The sequence below is a fragment of the Tursiops truncatus genome, chromosome 18 (genome assembly GCF_011762595.2).
Source record: "Tursiops truncatus isolate mTurTru1 chromosome 18, mTurTru1.mat.Y, whole genome shotgun sequence".
Classification (NCBI taxonomy): domain Eukaryota; kingdom Metazoa; phylum Chordata; class Mammalia; order Artiodactyla; family Delphinidae; genus Tursiops; species Tursiops truncatus.
Genome location: NC_047051.1, coordinates 66630878 through 66651967, shown reverse-complemented (window position 1 = coordinate 66651967; position 21090 = coordinate 66630878). Strand labels below are relative to the sequence as shown.

Sequence of the window (21090 nt, the reverse complement as noted above, 5' to 3'; positions counted from 1 at the left end):
GCTAGGGTTGTGTTTGTGAGGTCAGCTGGCGCTCCATTTCATGGGCTTCCTTATCTAGAATGCTTTATTATAGCTTTGTGACACAGAGGATGAGATGATGGTCCCTGGGAGTTAGATATCATGGAAGTAGTGGAAACAAATCATGACAGCTCTTTAAGTTAAAAGTATGTATTCTGGCTTCAAAGGATTTTGCTAAGTTTTCCTGTTTGCAACCCATTCTGTTTAAATGAGCCAACAGTCAACACAGTATTTTCCTGACGAGCTGTCCTCAAAATATGATGCTCTGGCCTTCGATTGTTTTCCCTGCTCAGAGATAAACTTAAGACACAGGGTATGCCTAAACTTTATGGTAGTTCTTCTGGAAACTCTTGAATGTTTGGTTCATAACTACCTCTTAAGACAAGGAAGAAAACATTGTCAGGGTGTATCATTAGTGATTAAACTTAGAGAATACAGGAGTGGGGGGGAATAGCCTTTGTTTTAGACAAATCATTCTCTTCTGTAGTATCTGAGAAGTGTCCGTTTTTGTAGAGAGTGGCTCTGTCATTGTCACTTTTCTCTCTCTATTTTCCTCTATACTGAATTATTAGACGGGCAGTGGGTAGGACCAGCAACAGGGTTTGGGGAAGAACCAGTTGGGTTCTTCCTGCATCTACGGTATGGACTGACCACAGGTTATTTTAAGAGCAGAGCTGGTCTCTGTCACTTTGAGAAGTGCTGGATGGCATAGTCTGTGGGATTTTTTTTTTTTTTTCAGTACGTGGGCCTCTCACTGTTGTGGCCTCTGCCGTCGCGGAGCACAGGCTCCGGACACGCAGGCTCAGCAGCCATGGCTTGTGGGCCCAGCCGCTCCACGGCATGTGGGATCTTCCCGGACCGGGGCACGAACCCGCGTCCCCTGCATCGGCAGGTGGACTCTCAACCACTGTGCCACCAGGGAAGCCCTGTGGGATATTATTTTACAGCTATGTTTTGTGGGCTCTTAGACTGTGAAAGTACTTATTACAGGAATTTATTTTATTGTCTTTACTAAAATTTAAGTGAAAATAAATGTACTTGCTATAATAAGTAAAAATATTCAAAGTTGTATAAAGAAAAGTTCATCTTTTCCCTTCAACCTCCATCCCCAGATTCCTGAGAGCACTGATGTTATTAACCTGTTATAATTGTTTCTTTACCGAACCAATTGCTCATGGAAACATTTACACATATGCAGTGTTTTTAGTTATTTTTAAAAATATGCTCATGATATATATATTACTCTGAAACTTGTTCTATTACTTAAAAATTTTTCATAGATGTCCCCCTGGGGCCATAGAGGATCTAGTTCACTCATTTTCATAGCTGCATAATATTCCAAATATGGATACTGAACACTTTTTTCAGCCATCTCCCTATTCATGAGCATCTAGATAATTTTCAGTTTTTAGCCTATACAAACAGTGCACAATAAACATCATGACGTATTTATAAGCTGAAATACTCATGCTCTTATTTCTGTATGAGGAATTCCCCAAGGTGGGATTTCTGGGTCACAGTTTATTGTGCTTTTAGTGCTTTAAATATTGCCAGGTTACTTTCCCAAAAGGTTGTAACAATTCATATTCCCATTTCTCTGCATACTCACCAGAGGAGTGAAAAATGATGTTTCACTGCTTTAATTTGTATCCCACTGTTTTAGTAGTGGTATTTTTCATATTTTTGTATATTTATTTGCCATTTGGTTTTCCTGCTCTCTGACTTGCCTGTTCATATTCTTTACCTATTTTTTTTTCTGGTCTAATAGTTAAAGAATCTGGGCTCTGAAGCCAGACAGCCTCAGTTAGAAGCCAGGTTTCTGCTTAGGGTTGTGAATTTGGGGCAAAGTATTTACCCCTCGAGCCCCAGTGTTTTTCTCTTAAACAGGGATAATAATAAGACTTGCCTCCTAAGTTTGTACCAAATTTAAATGTGCACTTAGGATAATATCTAGCATAGAGATGTTGGCTATTATCAACAAATATTTGCTTTTATCATTATGATGCTTTCAAGTATTTATTATTCCCTGGCTCTGGGGGAAAGCCCTGCCCTTCCCGAGCCACATTTTCTTACTGCCTAGGTTTTACTTGGTAATTCTTTCAAACACTGTTTATCAGGCGTCCCATCTGTTTAAAGCACTCTGGGCCTTGGGAAGGATGGGAGGAGCTTTAAGAAGCTGAGCCTGCTTTTCATCTATCTCATAGAAGAGCTGTCAGTGTGTGCAAGGTGGATTATAAGCTTTCACGTTATTTTTACATCTAACGTTGTCCCTTCTTCTCCATTAAATGGTTTTTCTAGTGAAGAATATATCCCTTGGATATTAGTGGAAACATCAGGATACTTTGAGTCTATTTTGGCTAGTTGTTGATTTTTTTTTTTTTTCTGTTAATGTGTCTGCATCTCTGTTTGTCTTCTAATTATATAGAGCTCTTAGCAGTCTTTCTTGCTTTATTCATTTCTCATCTCCTACTCCACTTGAGTCAACAAGCATCTTTCAGAAAGACATGAGGAAATGCATCTACATTAAGAACCCATTGCTGTGCTCCAGTGTCTGAGATCATAGCGTTTGCTCTTGTTGAAGGACTCAAGCAAAAATTCAGGAGAATGTATTACTGTTGGTGGTGGCTCGCAGCACCTAGTACTGATGTTTTTGTTAGGAAACGCCATGGGTTGTATACAAAGTAAAGCAAATTCTTTGGGTTCAGTTAAGTGTATTCTACATGCACGTGTTCTGGCTCTTTTGGTTTGAAAAATTAGGATAAGGGGATGGGCAAGATGGATTTAAAACATTGTCCTACACACCCCCGTCCCCAGCCACAGGCATACCCTTTCCTCTGTAAGCATGAGCAGATGGTTTGTAGGAATGCCCCGAGCCTCCAGAAGCCTTAAAGCTGCAGGGAGAGCATCAAGATAAACTTTGTTGTAGAAGAAGACTCGAGCCATCATCTTGTTGAACACTTTCACTCAGAAATGAAAACAGAGTCCAAGGAGGCTAAGTGGCTTGCTCAAGTTCATGCAGCCAGTTAACAACTGAACTAGAACTAGAACCCAGTTTCTTAGCTGGCATTCTGGTGGTCATTTCATTCTGCTAGATGTAGATGGTTTGTCACATATGGTCAGGGTAGAGTTTGGGTCATTGCTAAGAACCTGTTACAACAACTACATGGCTGAGAAAATTAAGATGCTTAATTTCTCATTGGCCGTGATTAGAAATGTAATAGTAGACCTCTTTAAGCCACCAGCAGAGAGGACAAGACGCCCTCTCCCCTGTGGCTGTCACCACCCATTATGTGCTGAGATGTGACTCATGGTCTTTGGGCAAAGGAGCAGATGAGAGAGGACATTCTATTAAGAACTATGACTGCCAGGAAGAACAGGATATAGATTTAGAGGCATCAGGTGTGGCATAACGTGGCTGGAGATGACTTCTATCTTGTGAATGTCTAAGAAGCTCCCTCTTCTCCCTGTTCCCATGTCCCACTTCTCCAGCCCCCATCTCTGCCACCATGTCTCTTTCCCTGAATGACTTCTCTTCTTCTGTCCATCCCTTCAGTGTTGGGGCCCCTGGATTTCTGTCCACAGACTCGCTTTCACACTTTACCCCAGGGACTCTCACCCACCCCCAAGACTTGCATCCTCACCTCTATGCTGATGTTCTCCTGGTTTGTAACTCCAGCCTTCCTCCCCACCCTGTGCTCACGTCCCATCTCTCTGGTTGTCTACTGGATGTTTCCGGTTAGAAATCCTGCAGGCACCTCCAGACTCTACCATCTTCTCCACAAACCTGCTCTTCCTCCCATATTAGTGGATTGTCCAGTCAGCAGGCCAGCCAAGCTAGGAAGGTGGGATTTGTTATGGGCCTTGCTGTGAGACTGGGAGCCTGTTGTGATAACTCAGGAGAGACCATGTGGACCTCCTAGGGACCTTCAGCCCTACCCGAGGGGTGGATCTAAAATGCAGAACTGGTAATTTTATTCCCTTGATTAAAATATTGCAGGATTTTTTGGATTCTGAGTGAAATCCCCAGACCTTACCATACAAATCTGACTCATTTTTCTACTTTTTTCATCATGTACTATCATTCAGTTGTAATGAATGACTTGATCATTGCTCAGGTGTGACTCGTACCTTTATACCTGTAGTACCTCCTCTTAGAATGCCCTTCTCTCCTTTTCTGGCCAAATGTCCTTGTCCTTCAAGATGGGCCTTCCTCTGGGAGCTCTTTCCTGGCGGCCACCCCTAGTGCAGGTTAGCTCACTGTACGTACGATTTCTTTTGCCATTCATATTGCTGTTTATTTTCTGTCTTCCCAGATGGTGTTCCTTGGGGATAGGAACTGCATTTCATTCATGTTTGTGTCCCTAGCTTGACATAAAATATGTGCTCATAAATATTTATTGAGTGAATCAGCAATTCTCCCCTTGCTTGCTCCCGACACCTATGGCTGTCCTTCAAGATACGCCACAGTTTTCTTTATTCCACCATCCAAAACATGCCTTCCTCTTCCTTTGCTTGTACCCTCAGTCTCAGGCTGGACCCTAAGTCCTTTCTACCCTTTGGGCTCATTTCCTCTCTCAGTATCTATCCTTTCTGTTCATCCTTTTCATTTGGTCTGAAATGCTCATGCTTTCCTCCTTTTTGCTATCTGAATTCTACCCCTTCATTCAAGGCTTGTCCCCTATTCCATGACTTTATGAAGCTTTTCTTGATATTAATGCTTAATTATTCTCTTTTGCTTTCTTTGCATTGGTTTTGGCTGCAGTTGATTATCAGCTTCATACAGGCAGGGATCAAGTCTTCTCTTTTTACCCCATAGCACTTACATTGTATGCTACATACTGGATAGCCTATCCTTGTTCATTGACATGCAGGTGACCCTCCAAGATGAGGGCAGAGCTGTCTGGCAGTCTGGCTCTTCAGGATGGGGTAGCTTTCAAACATATTTAGACATCTCTGTAAGAAAAGGGTTTTTTCAATGTAATTTTTGTTTTCTCTTTATCTTGTTATCAGAGTACCAGAGAAGCAGAAATCAAGCTGAAAAGTGAAAGCAGAGTTAAACTTTTTTACTTGGACCCAGATGCTCAGGTAAGAACTATTTTAATATTTAAACTAGTTGAAGGAAAGAAAACCTTTGTTAGATTATTTGTTTGTTTGCTTATTTATATACTTTGGATAACAAGCAGTATAACAATATAGAAAATTCAGGAGAAAGAGGAAAAAATAAAAACAACCTGTAATCTCATTACCATAGCACAACCATTGTGAATATTTGATATTTAATAGATTGTTGAAAATTGATTTATCCAAAGACACTCTCAAGTCCATGAAGAACATATATAATTTACCCCCCAAAATCACCATCAGAAAATAGCAAGCATCGCTACAGATGACCAGCAGACTGTGATATTTTCTGACTAGCCCAGGCTCAGTTCCAAATACAAGCCTTGCAGTACATGCGGTCCACATCTGTGTCCCCAAAAAATCCAAAACACGGCTTGGGAGGGCCTCCAGGGTTGCCTACAGATAGGGCTGCTTTGAGGGGCCAACTGTTCTGCTGTGTTTCCTCCCATATTTTCCTCTTCTTCATTTGTGGTCTTTTTATAGAACTTCTCTTAACCATTTATCTTTAAACATAAGTATTTTTCTATGTCTCTTCACAGACTTCATAACCGTATATATACACATATATAAATATATTTGCTTTTTGATGATTTTTTGTTTATTGTGGTGAAATATGCATAATATAAAATTTACCATTTTAACCATTTTTAAGTGTACTATTCACTGGCATTAGGTAGATTCACATTACTGTAAAACTGTCACCACTATCCATATCCAGAACTTTTTCATCCTCTCAAACAGAAACTCTGTACCCGTGAAACAACAGCCCACCATGCCTCCTTCCCCTCACCCCCAGTAACCTCTATTCTACTTTCTGTCTCTATCAATTTGCCTATTTAAGAAGTTCATATATGTGGAAGCATACAATATTTGCCTTTTTATGTCTGGCTTGTTCCACTTAGCATAATGTTTTCAGGGTCCGTCCCTGTTATAACTTGTGTCAGAACTCCACTTTTTATGAGTGCGTAATATTCCATTGTATATATACACCACATTTTGCTTATAGATTTTTCTGTTGATGGACACTTGAGTTGTTCATAACAATAATTTTTAAGCTCTGCATAATGATCCATTGAGTAGATACAGCATCATTTATTTGACCATTATTATATACTATATAAATGTATAAAATAGTAACACTGTTGTGAGTAAATTAAGGTGTATAGCATTTCCATATTTTAAGCAATTTCCTTAGGATACATTTATTATGGGATTTTTCTTTTTTTTTTTTAGTGAGAGCATAATACATTGATATATTTGCATTTTCTTTTAAAGAAGCTTGACTTCTCATCAGCTGAGCCAGAAGTGAAGCCATTTGAAGAAAAGTTTGGAAAAAGAATTCTTGTCAAGTGCAATGATTTATCTTTCAATTTGCAATGCTGTGTTGCTGAAAATGAAGAAGGACCCACTACAAATGTAATTTTCCTTTTAAAAAATAAAGATTAAAAAACCTATTCAGAGGTTTCAGATGTGCCTGTTGCAATGCAGCTGGGACATTCAGACCTAGTTCCTGGTATCAGGGCGGTGCGGTGTTAGATCAGGGTGCCGAGGGTTGTTTCGGCTGCCTGGACAGGATGTTTGTTTGTGATACAGGACAGGTGTGGAGGCTATTGCTCTTTAGCAGTAATTTATAGCAACAATCACACGTAGGTCTAGTCATTTATTCTCTGATAGCAGCGTTCTTTTTTCCTGACAGTTTGAGCCATAGTGATGGTCTGGATTGTTTTGTTTTGTTCAGGTCGAGCCTTTCTTTGTTACTCTATCCCTGTTTGACATAAAATACAACCGAAAGATTTCTGCCGATTTCCACGTGGACCTGAACCATTTCTCAGTGAGGCAGATGCTGGCCACCACATCCCCGTCTCTGATGAACGGCGGTAGGCAGAGCTCGCCTGCCCTGCAGGACATCCTTCACGAAGCCGCCATGCAGTATCCGAAGCAGGTGGGGGCAGCGTGAGCCCAGCGGTCATGCCAATAAGGCTTCTTTTGCACGTGCTCTGTAAATACGTAATGAAACTTTGTAATGCACAACTGGGGTAAATGAGACGGTTAATTATATTGACAGCATATATAATGAGACAGTAAAAGCAAGCTGAAAGAGAAGTAGTTTTTGATTTCTTTTTTCTAAACTTTCTGCTAGTTGCCTCCTCCACCAGATAGGCTTTTTGATCAGATGATGAACTGTTGATGAGTTAACCAGTTTGGCCCTGGGTGCTTCTGAATAGCTGTACTGTGTCAGTGCTCTTGGCTGCTTGAGAATCTTTCATGTTGATGGGATTAGTTTAATGTGGCTGTAAATTCTGCTCATGGAAGAAAATCTTTTGTTCCCTAGGGAATATTTTCAGTCACGTGCCCTCATCCTGATATATTTCTTGTGGCTAGAATTGAAAAAGTGCTTCAGGGGAGCATCACCCATGGTGCTGAGCCCTACATGAAAAGTTCAGACTCTTCTAAGGTACGGATGACCTGCATGCTTTGTGATGATTAACAGCAATCAGAAAAAAATGCATATAGAAATGCTTAAAGAAATCACAGTTAAGCCATATTTATGTTCTAAGAGATGTAGACTAGTCTCATAGATTGTCTTATAGTTAACCTGTGTGTCCAATTTTCAGTGAAAAGTAGTTCCATGTGTAAATAAAATACTTCATTTGCCTAGACTATCCTGACATCCTGAAATAATTGGCAAAGGAATTTCCAGCTTAATAGTAAACTTTCTATCATTAAAAAGTACGTATATTGTATTTAAATAGAGTTCATTCCACTTGTTGGCATGTCTCCAAGGTCCTGGAATTATAAATTTGGGTCCATTTACACTTAAATGTGAGACTGGAGACTAGGAGGTGACCTGGCTCGGATGATCTAGCCGATAGTGTCAGCAGATTTTGTGTTTTGTCAGGTGGGGTGGGGCTACGGTGGCAGAGGTGTTGTGACATTAGGTGGAAGAGGGAAAGGAAACGTACAAGATGTATGTTTGGTGTGTTTTCATTACTTTGGTGTTTGTTCATTACCTGGGGAGTGCCTAGGTGTGGACATACAGTAGAGTTATTGAATATTAGAAGTCATCTAGGCCAAGAATACCTTTCACACTCCCCAGAGCTGAGGTTTATGAAGGTTTAGTTACCTGCTCAGTGTCCCACAGCTGGAGTTGCCAACTGGCACTTGACTGTCATTTTCTAGCACATTGAGCTACCTGGTCAGCTGTTGAGTGCTGTCCTGTGCCAGTTTTATAGTACTTTTAGTTATTTAAAAAGAATTTTGTATTAGTGGTCATCTGAGACCCTGATACATTGACATGGACTGGTCAGCAGTAGGAGGGGACACCCCAGAGGCTCTAACTGGGGTTTTCTGAGTGATTCAGAGCTTCCTGTCTTCCTCTCTTTGGCCACTGTACATCACAGGTGTGTCCACCAAGATGCAGGACGGTTTTTAAAGAACAGGTTCCAGGAGTCAGAGACCTGGGTGCTGAGCTCCTAACTAGCCTGGATACATCATGTCACCTCTCTGGGCCCCAGGTGTTCCATCTGTAGTTGAAAGATGATGTTGCTACCCCCCACCACCACCTACATACGAGACAGTGCTATGGGTACTAAATCACTGACGCATATAGGAGGATGTCATTATCAATTATTACAGCTCCAGTCAAGGAGAAGCCCATTTACCCAGGCACATGGCTTCAAACATATGCCTTTCTGGCTGATAAAAAGCAGAGTAAAATTTGGTCTCTGGAGAGAAACAGTTTTATTTTTAAAATCAAGTCTGTAAAACCTTGGATGAGAAGCTCTTTTAGTTGTTTGATGGTTTGATTAATAATCAATGAATGCCCAAGATAAGATCTACTCCCCCGCCATGTATGCAACACATTTCCAAGTTTGGTATGCACCAGCTTTGCTACTTCTGCCTGCCACGTGCATGGTTTGAAATTTGGCAGCTGATGCTGGTGTGAAAATCACATACCCCCCAGGCTAGATGCCACACTTTCCAGGGTCCGTTGAGCATCTGTTGAATTTGCTCCTGCTTCATTACTTATGGAACGTAAGGCTCAGCCATGCGTTCACACCTCCAATGCAGTAAATTAAAGCAGAGATTAAGACTCAACCATCTCATATAAAAATAGGAGCTTCGGTAGAGATTTTGCTGAGGGATGATTTTTTCTGTATATCAAAATGTCTCTTCATGTTTTCCAAGATGGTCTAGAACATCATTTGGAGGAAATTATTGTTTTGGAGGAAATTTTTAGGAGTAGTCTCTGTAGGTGTCCACCACGAATAGATTTTCTAAAAAAGAAAGAAAAGCGGGGGGAAACCCAAAGGGCAAAATTGAGTTTTTCACTCTGACTTTTATATATATTGTGTTCCATTTATACCCTCAGTAAGTCTGAGAGTTCAGTCCTCGTTCACTACAGGTGAGAGTGAAACTTATTTGAGGCCTGTTTTGGCTTTAAATTTTACGCAAATATTGCATTTTACTCCACAACATAGTCATTACTGTTAGAACCTAAAAATAATCATTTCTACCTGAAAATGTGTAAGTAAAAATGGCCACCCCAGGAAGGCAGACCATTTACTCTATGATCCCCGAGTCCCTGCATGGACATGCCCCACTTGAAGAAGAAAGGGAGGGGCTGGATGAGCTCCCGACACCTGTTTGAATCGAGAAGTGTTTTCCAAGTCATTCATGAAGGCAGCAGTTCCCCCCCACGGTTACGGTAGAATCATCATGTTTAGTAACTGGAACGGATAATAGCAAGTCTAGCCCAAGCTCTTCATTTTTCGGGTGGGAAAGTAGAGCCCAGAGAGGTTTAGTGCTCTAGACTCACACAGCTGGTTTCAGTTTTACTCAGAGACAGAGAGCTCTATTGTTGTCCTTCTGAGTCTTCTAGATGAGCACTTCTCAAACCTGGCGCACACAGATCACCGGCGGTCTGGTCAGAATGCAGGTTCTGACTCAGGAGGTCTGGGGTGGGGCCCAAGACTCTGCATTCGTGACAGGCTCCCAGTGGGGCTGCTGCTGCAGCTCTGCAGAGCACACTTTAGTTCACAGGCACTAGGTCACATTTCCCAAAATTGGTTTGACTCCGATATACTTAAGTAATGTAAAAGACCCTTCAGCCCCCCGCTCTGACTCTGAATCAGTCACACCTTGTAGTGCTAGCAATGCAGTATTCCAGAAGAAGCAAATTTGGGGAAATTGGGTGTCATCTGCTTTAGCAATAGGGGTATAGTTGATGAATAGACCTGCCATGCATACATAGGCCAAAAGCAAATCTGCTTCCCTGTGCAGTATAGAGTTAATCCAGCCACCCGCAACAAACCAAAATTAGTCATTAGAAGTGAAAGTAATGGTAACTTATACCTAGAAAACAAGAACATAGTGATTGAAAACACTGGCCTAACTTAAGTCAATACCTGTAATGTCTTAATAATGAATATATATCCCCCAAATCTGGGGAGTCTGCATAAGTCAGTACACATTAGGAGTCAGGAAAGCTTAGTATTTTCATTAGTATTCTCATTTAAACTCTAGTAATGTGATATATTTTGGCATGAATACCAAGTATTAGTAATTATTAATAACTCAGTGGACTCATAATATATAGCCCTTAGTCATGAAGAAATAGAAAGGCCTATGAAATGGCATGCTTGTTGCCTGTGAAGACCAAAGAAAAGACATACATTTTGGAAACAATTTTCATTTGATAGTCTTTGAAAATCACTGCTAGGGAATGTGAGAAGCAGAATACTCTGCACTGAGTATAAATCCAGCCACATTCACTGCAGTAAGGTGTGCTTGTCCATGCATCTGATACTACCATAAGAGGTTGTTTAGTCTGTGGGATACAGTAACTCATGGTTTTATTCTGATGTCTTCAAGGTTGCTCAGAAGGTGCTGAAGAATGCCAAGCAGGCATGCCAAAGACTAGGGCAGTACAGAATGCCATTTGCTTGGGCAGCAAGGTAAGGAGAACATCTTTTATTCCTTTTATATGGATACAGATATATGGAGATAGATAGTAGACAGACAGACAGACAGACAGACTGACCTATTCTGTTTTTTTGTCCAGAGACAAAGAGGATTTAAATATGTAAAACTGAAAAATAAGTAAGCTCCATATCTGAAAAGTCCTTTACTAGAGACACAGAGAGGAGAGACGCTAGCTGGAGGGTAGCAGTGTTGGCACTGGCAGGATGGACAGGAGTGTTTGTTGCAGAGCAGGGATTCCAGGTTCCAGCCACATGCCTCCAGCTGGGAGTGGGTGGCAGCCCAGTGAGGCCTGCAGATCCTCTTTATTTGTGGTCTCTATTTCTTAAGCATTTGGCTGTGTATGTTATTTCCTAAGCACAAGCCATTTGCTGGAAATGTTTTCTATGTAAATTGAGTTAGTTGTGTTCATTCTCATAAATATATGCCATGTCTTTAGATAATGAGATTTCTGTGGGCTATAGCCAGTGGAATAATAATTAGTCTTCACATAGAAACCGGAGTCAAGTTATGGATTTATTTTGGTCATTTGGAAACAGCTTAGACATGTTGTTTTGCTATTTCAGGACGTTGTTTAAGGATGCATCTGGAAACCTTGACAAAAATGCCAGATTTTCTGCTCTCTACAAGCAAGACAGCAATAAGCTATCCAATGAAGACATGCTCAAGTTACTTGCAGACTTTCGGAAGTGAGTCTCAAGGCCTTACTTATTTCCACACCTGAAAAACAGAAGTTGTTCAGTGGAAAGGGAGAAAGCAGGAGCAGTCTTTTCAGTTGCTCAGCTCATACGCCAGGGCGTGTTGGATGAGCATGGAACTTTTCCTCAAGTCCTTGAGCAGGAAGAAGGGGCTTAAAGTCGTAAGAGTTACCTGGTTAATTTGAATTGTATAAAGAATGTTATTGGTGGTGCTGTGAAGGGTTTGTTGGGTAGAGATGAGCCCAGGGAGGAAAGAGACAATTGAGGAACCTTTGGCAAGAGGTGGGCAAGGACTCAGCAAAGCCATCGCAAGTGGACATAGGAAGAGTAGGAAATAGGACTAGTTCACGTCACGTTAGACAGGTGCAGTTACTGGGTCTTGGCTTCCTGATTGGGTATTAGGGTGGAAGGAGAGAGAAATGGGTGGTAGTCTCAGGTAAATAACTCCCAGTTTTCTGACTTGCACGATGGAGTGATTCGTGGTACCGTTAACTGAATGGGTGATGGAGGCAAGGACAGTAACTCATCTAGTACTTAACAGTTCACAGGCATTGTTCTAAGTGCTTTACCTATGTTAGTGAGGGTATTTGTTTCCTAGAGCTGCTCTCACAATGCACCACATATTGGGTGGCTTAAAAGAACAGAATTCCAGAGGCTAGAAGCCTGAAGTCCTGGTGTTGGCAGGGCCACGCACCCTCTGAGATCTCTAGGGGAGGATCTGTCCTTGTGTCTTTCATCATCTGGGAGCCCCAGGCATTCTTGGGCTTTTGGCAGCATAGCTTCAATCTCTGCCTCCCGTCTTCACACGGCTGTCTTCCTGTGTGTCTCTGTCTATAAATTTCCTTCTTCTTATAGGAACACATCATATTGGATTAGGGCCTAATGACTTCATCTTAACTTGATTACATCTGTGAAGATCCTGTTTCTAAATAAGGTCACATTCATAGGTTCTGGGGGCTAGGACTTCACCATCTTTTCAGGGAACACAATTCAACCCATGGCAATAGGGCAGAGAGAGGCTGAGTGAAGTGTCCAGCACTGTACAGCTGGTGGCAGTCAGGGGACTGAGGATCTGGGCCCTTAACCACTGGGCTGTTCTGGTGCTCCACTGTAAGAAGTTCACTGCTGAACCCATGACGCGGATTTCCGTTGCTAGGGACGTGGGTTTTACAATTTCTCTGGGAAAATTCTGGGAAGGAGACAGAGCTGAGGGTATTAATGAAATCAGAAGAAGAGCCAAGAGCCAGCCAGTAACTATTCTATACCTTAGGTGCCTTTCAGTCTGATTTTTTTACTTGAAAAAAATGCATTTCAAAGTAACTATATAAGTTTACCTAGAATTCAGAATGGCTGTTTAGCTTTCTTTAACTTCATTTTCACCTTTTTCATCTCTCTCTTGTGTTTTTTCAGAATTCTAAATAGAGTCATAATTAACATCTTTCAAAAACCTTTACTTATTGGTAATGGGTAGTGTATTGTTATACATACTGTGTTGTCATAGAGTATTGTTAAGTTTTTATTTGATTTTCATGAAGTTTTCAGCCTTGCTTATAGAATAAAAAAGGTTGATTTTTAAAAAAAAACTCTAGTCACCTTTAGTTAAATAGATTACAGTTTTCTCTCACTAGCCTACCATGCTATTCTCAACACTCATGATGTAGGTCTCTGTGTACTCACTTAGGAAGGTGAGCTCACTGTATTGGTAAGGAGGAGAAAGTATATCTATGTGACATCATTTTTGTAAAGAAACTATTTCATATATTTCTTTTTTGTATATAAATGAAGAAATGGATAGGCGAACAGCTAGCTAGATGGAAAGATAGAAGGACATAAAAATAGTCATTTGGGTTATACACCAAATGGTAGTCATGGTTATCTCTGAGGGATGGGTTTATGGGTGATTTTTCACCTTCCCCTTTGTAGCTTTCCATGATTTTACATGAACTTTTTTTTTTAACTAACATTTACCCATATGTTCCAACAAAACAGGTTGTGAAGTTTTTTGTGTGTGATGGGGGTTGGGAGCCCTGTCTCAGAAGTCACTGCCTAGGCTGGTTAGCTTGAAGCTCCCGCCACAGTGGCTGCTCTTTGGGGGTGGCCCCAGCTGAAGGTCTGGCTTCCTGGGTGGAACCTGGAGGGTGGAACTTCACAGATTCATCAATCAAAACATGATCCGAGCAGAGAGCCTGTGACCAGGCAGCAAAGAGCAAAGCCTCCACTGGTCCCGAGCACAGGGTGGGTTCTCCCTGCACAACAGGCCTTCAGTAGGAAGGGTTTGCTGGGAAGAGTGTGGTCCAGATGGCCAGCAAGAGACTCAGAAACCCGAAAATAGAGACCCAATGCTGTCAGCAGCAGAAAATGCAGTGGCATGAGGAAAGCTGCTGTCCTTTTTCAGTAAGCGTCCAAAGAAGTGCCCGTGTTTCTTTTTCACAGTTGAGTTAGGGGAGTGGAGGATCCCTTTTTTCATTTTTTAAAAAACCTTAGTGTTGCTCTTTTTCTTTCCTCTTTGTTTTCTTTTCTTTTTTTTTTTTTTAACAAAGAATAATCTCATATCAGTGGCTTGGGCACCAGCTTGGATCCAAAGCTATGGTTTCTGCTCCCATGATTGTCTCAAAATGTCATTTGACAATGGATGAGAAAAGTGTTCTGAAGCTGCCCTAGTGTCTAGAAAACAGCTGGCAAAGCTCATCAGCCACTTTGCCCCTCTCCCTTGTAGTAATTATGAGAGGGGACATTCCACGATTTAGTAAGAAAACAGTTCTGTCAGATAGATAGTATTGCTAACATATGTGCTCCAGGAAGTATCTATCCAAGAAGAGGGATATGGTTTTTTATGTTTGTTTGATTTGCTGATGGCTGTGTCTTGTCTTATTTCTGCAGTGCATCTGAAGGCAAAGTATAAAAATAGAACATTTTCTTTAAAATGCAGACCTTTTTTTAATGCTACCATATTAAGTAGTTTAGGTAATAATACTATAAGGGTTTCTGCATGAGGCTTACATATTTGTGTTTATTTGTACCTCTCTATTCTGTGTACCCAAGTTTGACATTATTATTGTTCGCAGCCTAATCCGTAAGTCACTTCCGTGATGGGAGATCTCAGGCAGGTCACTTGGCCTCTGTGCTTGAGTGTCCTCTTCTTTTTTTGCGGTACGCGGGCCTCTCACTCTTGTGGCCTCTCCCATCGCGGAGCACAGGCTCCTCGGCCATGGCTCACGGGCCCAGCCGCTCCGCGACATGTGGGATCTTCCTGGACCAGGGCACGAACCCGTGTACCCTGCATCGGCAGGCGGACTGTCAACCACTGCGCCACCAGGGAAACCCGCATCCTCTTCTTTTTAAGGGGGGATAATAATAGCCCTGCCTCCTAGAACTGTGGGGGGAATAAGTGAGAATGCCTGTCAGGGTGATTCCTCTCACCGTGAGCACTGATCTCATTCCCTGTTCCTTCTCAATACGTCTAGACCCTCCAGTTTTCAGTAGACGTTTGTATACATGCTACGGAAGTAGTTGCCATCATATATCTTAAATAGTTGACAGTATCTGCTGGATTTTTGGCTTCTTGAAGATGGGAATCAGATCCTGTTTGTCTTCTGTCCACGGTGCCTAGTGTAGTGCACATTGTAGCACAGCGTAAACACTTGATAGATGCTTATTGAAATTTATCATAGACATAAGTTCAGTGGTTTTGTTTAAACAAAAATATCTCAAATTTCTTTCAATCATATATATATATATATATATATATATATATATTTACGTGACAGAAGAGCTTTTAGGGAATATTTCCTTTTACAAAATGCAGTTAGAAGAGTAGACTCACACCAACAACACACCCAAGCATGTCTGTATTACCAATTGATCACTTTAATGGATCAATATAGAAAGTAGGGAAAGGAGGGCCAAGCTCCAGAAACACAAAGGTAAGGACACCAACCCTCTTGGCGTGGGATGACTGCTAGTTTGTGATATCATTGCCCTTTCCTCTGGGGGAGTGGTTGAACCAGCAGGAATGTATGGGCAGTGGGAAAAGAAAACCTTTCCTTTTCCCAAGAGAGGGAGTTTGAGCCTCACTCCTAAGTTCACATGTAGACAGAAGCCGTTTCCAAATGCCAGGCTCCGTACATGCATCTCCATTACACATTTATTTAATCAGTGAAGTTTTAAGATGGGTTTTCATGCTCAAGCATTCTTTTACAAGTTTTACATAGAATGTAGGTACTAATTTTTAGCCTTAAAAAAACCTCCAAACTGATTTCAGATATGAGAGAATTCTCTTTGTGCAACACATGCTTGCGCACATAACCCCACCCCCCACCCCATCACTTTGGAAATGCACATATAAAAGGCCGTAGAATTTTTGATGTGTGTGACGTTTTGATCTCTAATAAGCCAAGTTCAATAAAAACCATAAAGTTTTGAAATAGGATTAAGATTATGTTTTAAAAAACTGAGTTGGTAGAAACAGCTTCCACAGAGTCCCTGTGCTACCTGATATGGAACTAAGCTCAGATCGGTGCTTGCTTGGAAATGAATGGAAATAATGCCACTACAGAGTAGCAACTAGAAGTAAAATCTCTCAGTAGAGGGAGGAAACAGAATAAGAAGTAAGTATAGTTAGACATAGAAGTAAGTAACACATTGTAGAAAGAGTTCCAGTGAATGAAGATAATTTAATTAAAATTTGTTGCTTAGAAATCCAAATCTCTCAAACTTACATGGGCATGATGTCATAGTGATAATCAAAAAAAAAAATCTTGAAGAAGGTATATATTTATCCACAGGTAGAAATAACTAGGAAGGGGTGAAATATAGTACTCTCGAGTACTTATTGTACATTTAAAAATATCATTTACATTAAACATAATATTTCTGACTCAAGGAAGCAGATACAACTCTGTAGGTGTCTCTAAGATTTTGTCAACACAGAGTTTTATGGTATGTTGCAGAGTTAAGTTGCTCAAATGACGAGGTGGAGCAAGGCAGTATACGTCAAGAAAATTTATACCTGCATAGAAGCCCCCTGGTCTGAGGGATGATGCCCCAAGAGCTTTGGGTAAAGGTGAGGGAGGCTCTGGTGGAGTATCATTGCGGTAGTTAACAGTGCTTGGGAAGCCATTGACAGCTCCCAGGGAATGATTGTCGAAGGCACAGTCTTCCTGCTAGAAGAAAAGGGTATTGTGTTTGTGAACAGATCACACAGTGGCACAGGGACAAAGTATCGGGGTAGTGCTGGACGGTACCTGGACATCTTTTGGCCAGCAATCTTTTTAACTGAAGGCAGAATGATGAATATCTGTTGACTTGCCTTCCTGACAGTTATCTCTCTCAGGAGTTCAAGGAATTGTTCATTTAAACTCAGATGTAAACAAAAGACAAGTGGAAGTGAGAGGAATGCTGAAAGAAAGTGATTGTGTAAGTTGGAGCTGGTGATGGGCAAAGATGACTATGCTCAATGTAGGCTGTAGTCATATGAAAGCAAGAATTTGAAACTGTTAGGGACCTCCTGGTTCAGATCCACAATACCACAAGATATATTTTAAGTTACATGTGAGATTGCTTAAGACAACAATAATGTCTGAGGAATCTTAAAAACAGGAGTTAGGAACTTTTCAAAACTGGGAACGAAACCAAATGCTGAATCTTGGCCACTGAGCTGTGCTGTTTCTTGCCAGCGTTCTCAAAGACATTATTAAACAGGTGGCCGATGAAGAACCAGGAGGCAGTGTTCTGTGTTCTAGGAACAAGTCACGTCACGTAGAACAAGTTATCCTAGCCAAGTTTCTGCTTCTCTGTTTTTGATTGGGTTGCCACGCTGGTCCAGCAGAGGAATGCAAAGTGTATATTCTAAGGTGACCGACGGGTCAGAGGAGTGTAGCGCATGTGAGAGAGTGGACAGTTGTTCAATGCTGGAGTGACCAGAAGCCAGGAGGCGTGATGAGTGGCTAGTATCAGTCTGGCGATGGGCCTCTAGAGGTTTGAGAAGGAGCTGCTTCTTGCAATATTCTGTGCATTATCTTCATCAATGACTTTTATGAGAATGTAAAGTGCTGATGAATGTCTTCATGACTTGAAGCTGTTAGGCATATCTAATACATTAGATGTTAGAATCTGGACTTAGGAGGGTTTTGATCAACTGGAATGACTCGATCATAAAAAGATAAAATTTCACCGAGACAAAAATCAAATCCTGTTCTGACTTCTAAAAACATAATTGTATAAATACAGGATGGAAACATATAGCACGATAGTGAAGCATATGAAAAAAAAATTAGGGAGTTTAGGTGCTTGTAAATTTAACGTGCGTCACTAGGGTGGCGTGACTGTTTAAAAGTAATAGAATTTTGGCTGCATCAGTAGAAGGGTATATTGTTCAAAACCAGACAGCTGCTCTACCCCACCTGGGCAGACCACACTGGACCTTATCTATGCAGTTCTGGGATCCATGATGTAAAGGGGATGTTCTTATGTGAGAGAAATGGCATTGGAGGGAGATGCAAAAGGACTGAGAATCCAGGACTTCAGGAAGGTGTGATAGCTGTTATAGATGGTTAAAAGTGTTACACAGAGAAACATAACTAGGCTCCTTGATGAGTGGAAGCTTCAGAGAAGTGAATTTTACCATGCTGTGACGAAGAGCAGTCTGGGTATCGAAACGGCTATGTTGAAGATTTCCATTTCACTAGGAAGGGCTGAGGCAGGTCAGGAACGTCACAGAGGACATTCCTGTATTGGATGGAGTCAGACCAAATACAAAAACCAGGCATTTCACTGAGTACCTTCTTTGTATCTGGCATTTCACTAGACATTGGAGCCTAAGATGGCTTCTGAATTTTCATGAATCTACATGAGCCAAGAATGTATGCTGAGGATGGAATGGTTCAGGAAAACTTCTGCTATAACATTTTGCTAATATTCTTATCTGGACTTGTGGTGTCCAGCACAGTAGCCACTAGCCACGTGTGACTATCGAGCGCTTGAAATGCAGCAGGTCCTACTGAGATGAGCTGCAAGTGTAAAATACACACCTGGTTTCGAAGAATTAGAACGCACTTTTTATACTCATTACATACTGAGATAATATTTTTTAAATGTTGGGTTAAATAAAATATTTTTAAAACTAATTTTTACCTGTTTCCTTTTACTTTTTAAAAACGTAGCTATTAGAAAGTTTAAAATTACTTTTATGGCTTGCAGTATATTTCTCTAGGAAGTGCTGCTCTAGAATTCAGAGCTAACCTAACCTGTTTGATTTTTCTCTTCTTTCGTTTGTAGACCTGAGAAGATGGCTAAACTCCCCGTGATTTTGGGCAATCTAGACATTACAATTGATAGTGTTTCCTCAGACTTTCCTAGTAAGTGTAAGTTCTGTGTAATAAACAGACAAGTTTTTGTTTGGTTTTTACTTCAATTTGTTTGTCTTTAATTTTTTTAGATTATGTCAATTCATCATACATTCCTACGAAGCAATTTGAAACGTGTACTAAAATGCCAATCACGTTTGAGGTAGAGGAATTTGTGCCCTGCATACCAAAACACACTCAGCCATACACCATCTACAACCACCACCTTTATGTTTATCCTAAGTCCTTGAAATATGACAGTCAAAAGTCTTTTGCCAAGGTGAGTGCAAAGATTGAGGTTTTATTTTTGATACCCAGCTCTCTTAGGTTTTGGCTTCTCGTCTTCTTTTATAGATATTTACATACTTTGGCTTTTTCTTTTCTTTTTTTTTTTATTATTTAACTATCGCTGCAGGCCAGAAATATTGCTATTTGCATTGAATTCAAAGATTCAGATGAGGAAGACTCTCAGCCTCTGAAGGTTTGTATTTTATGTGCTCGTAATTTTCCATTTTAAAAATGCAGTTGCATGATATTGTACAACTAAAGGGATTTAGCACATTTTAATTGACACAAACACAAAATATGTGACATCACAGAATATAACCACATATGCTGAACCTTACAGAATTTGGAATAATTGAGTTCTTGCTCTTAATTGATAATGTCTGTTTCGTTATACTCTTTAGGGAGGGGGTTTTCTTATACGTATTCAATTCAGTAAACATATCATGCACCTAACTTGAAAATGTTTATTCTAGTATGTAATAATAATAGTAGATTATTGGTGATGTTTATTGAGTGCTTGTTATATTCCAGGCTCTGCTCGTAGAGCCCTATAGGTAATTAGACTCCTTTAATGCTCATAACAGTCTTTTGAGTTAGGAACTATTATTATCTGAATTTTTTTTAGATGAGGGAACTAATGCACAGAATTTAAGTGAATTGCTCAGGGCCATACATTAGTGGAACCGGTGTTCAAACCCAGGCATTCTGGCTCCAGAGCCCAAATTCTTTACTGTAACTGTGTGGAAATGACTTTCCAAAAAGGGAAGGAGATAAAGATGCAAAGAATATAATATAGTTTTTGCCCTCAAGAAATTCACAGTTTAGTGGGAAAGGCAGTCATGGAGGAAAAGCTCCTGGCACACAGAAAGTACAGAAATGGTTTTTTGGATGAAACTGAATAATTAGTATAAAAAATTGCCGAGGGGACACAGGAAGGAATGAATCATTTCTTGAAGGATGCATGAGAGTTTGCTTGCTGTACATGGGAGGGAAGGTCGTTCAGACTGAGGGTTTGTGTCAGCAAAGGCATGGAGGTGAAAGTGAGCAGTGAGCAGGCGTTGTCCAGGGCATGGAGGGGTGGGGGAGGGGTGGGGGAGGGAGTGGAGGGGAGGGCTGGGAGATAAGCCAGGGGCGGGTAGGATCTAGGAGTAAGAGGGCTTGTGGGTCTGGAGTCTTGTAAGCAGGAGAAATCCATCAAAGGTGGCTTAGTTTATGCTGTAGGAATGCTGCTTTCTTTACAACACATCTGTGTTTAATTTCTTACTCTATTAATTAAGACTGGTGTCTCCCTTTGCTAATTCTTATTTTAGTGCATTTATGGCAGACCTGGTGGGCCAGTATTCACAAGAAGCGCCTTTGCTGCAGTTCTACACCATCACCAAAACCCAGAATTTTATGATGAGGTAAGTGAGGTTTTCAAGAGAAAACCCAGTTTAACCAGTTTTAAGGAAAACTCCACTTTCTTTGCCTAGTAAACCAGAATTCAAGAGAAGCTGCATACTGAAATTACAGTAATAGAACTAAATGTTGAAATATTTATTTGACATAGTTTTTCTAATTATAAAAGTAACATTTATTATAAAAAATAAGAACTTGGAAAATGCAGATAATATAGAAAAGAAAAACTCAAAATTCCTCCC

At 40.8% G+C, this 21090-nt stretch overlaps 1 protein-coding gene across 33 annotated transcripts in view; it reads left to right on the top strand.

Annotated features, from left to right (window-relative positions):
* Nucleotides 1–21090, top strand: part of DOCK9 (dedicator of cytokinesis 9) — a 326031-nt gene that overhangs the window by 210800 nt on the left and 94141 nt on the right. For all 33 annotated transcript variants that reach the window (XR_002173395.3, XR_002173394.3, XR_012327751.1 and 30 more), the window contains 10 exons: nucleotides 5029–5103; nucleotides 6415–6555; nucleotides 6878–7081; nucleotides 7472–7594; nucleotides 11014–11096; nucleotides 11688–11810; nucleotides 19095–19174; nucleotides 19255–19442; nucleotides 19578–19643; nucleotides 20761–20853. Coding sequence is in view for 28 of the 33 variants with exons in the window: in XM_019920847.3 (XP_019776406.1) it covers nucleotides 5029–5103; nucleotides 6415–6555; nucleotides 6878–7081; nucleotides 7472–7594; nucleotides 11014–11096; nucleotides 11688–11810; nucleotides 19095–19174; nucleotides 19255–19442; nucleotides 19578–19643; nucleotides 20761–20853 (1176 nt within the window). In the remaining 5 variants the exon portion in view is untranslated. The remainder of the gene's footprint in view (nucleotides 1–5028; nucleotides 5104–6414; nucleotides 6556–6877; nucleotides 7082–7471; nucleotides 7595–11013; nucleotides 11097–11687; nucleotides 11811–19094; nucleotides 19175–19254; nucleotides 19443–19577; nucleotides 19644–20760; nucleotides 20854–21090) is intronic.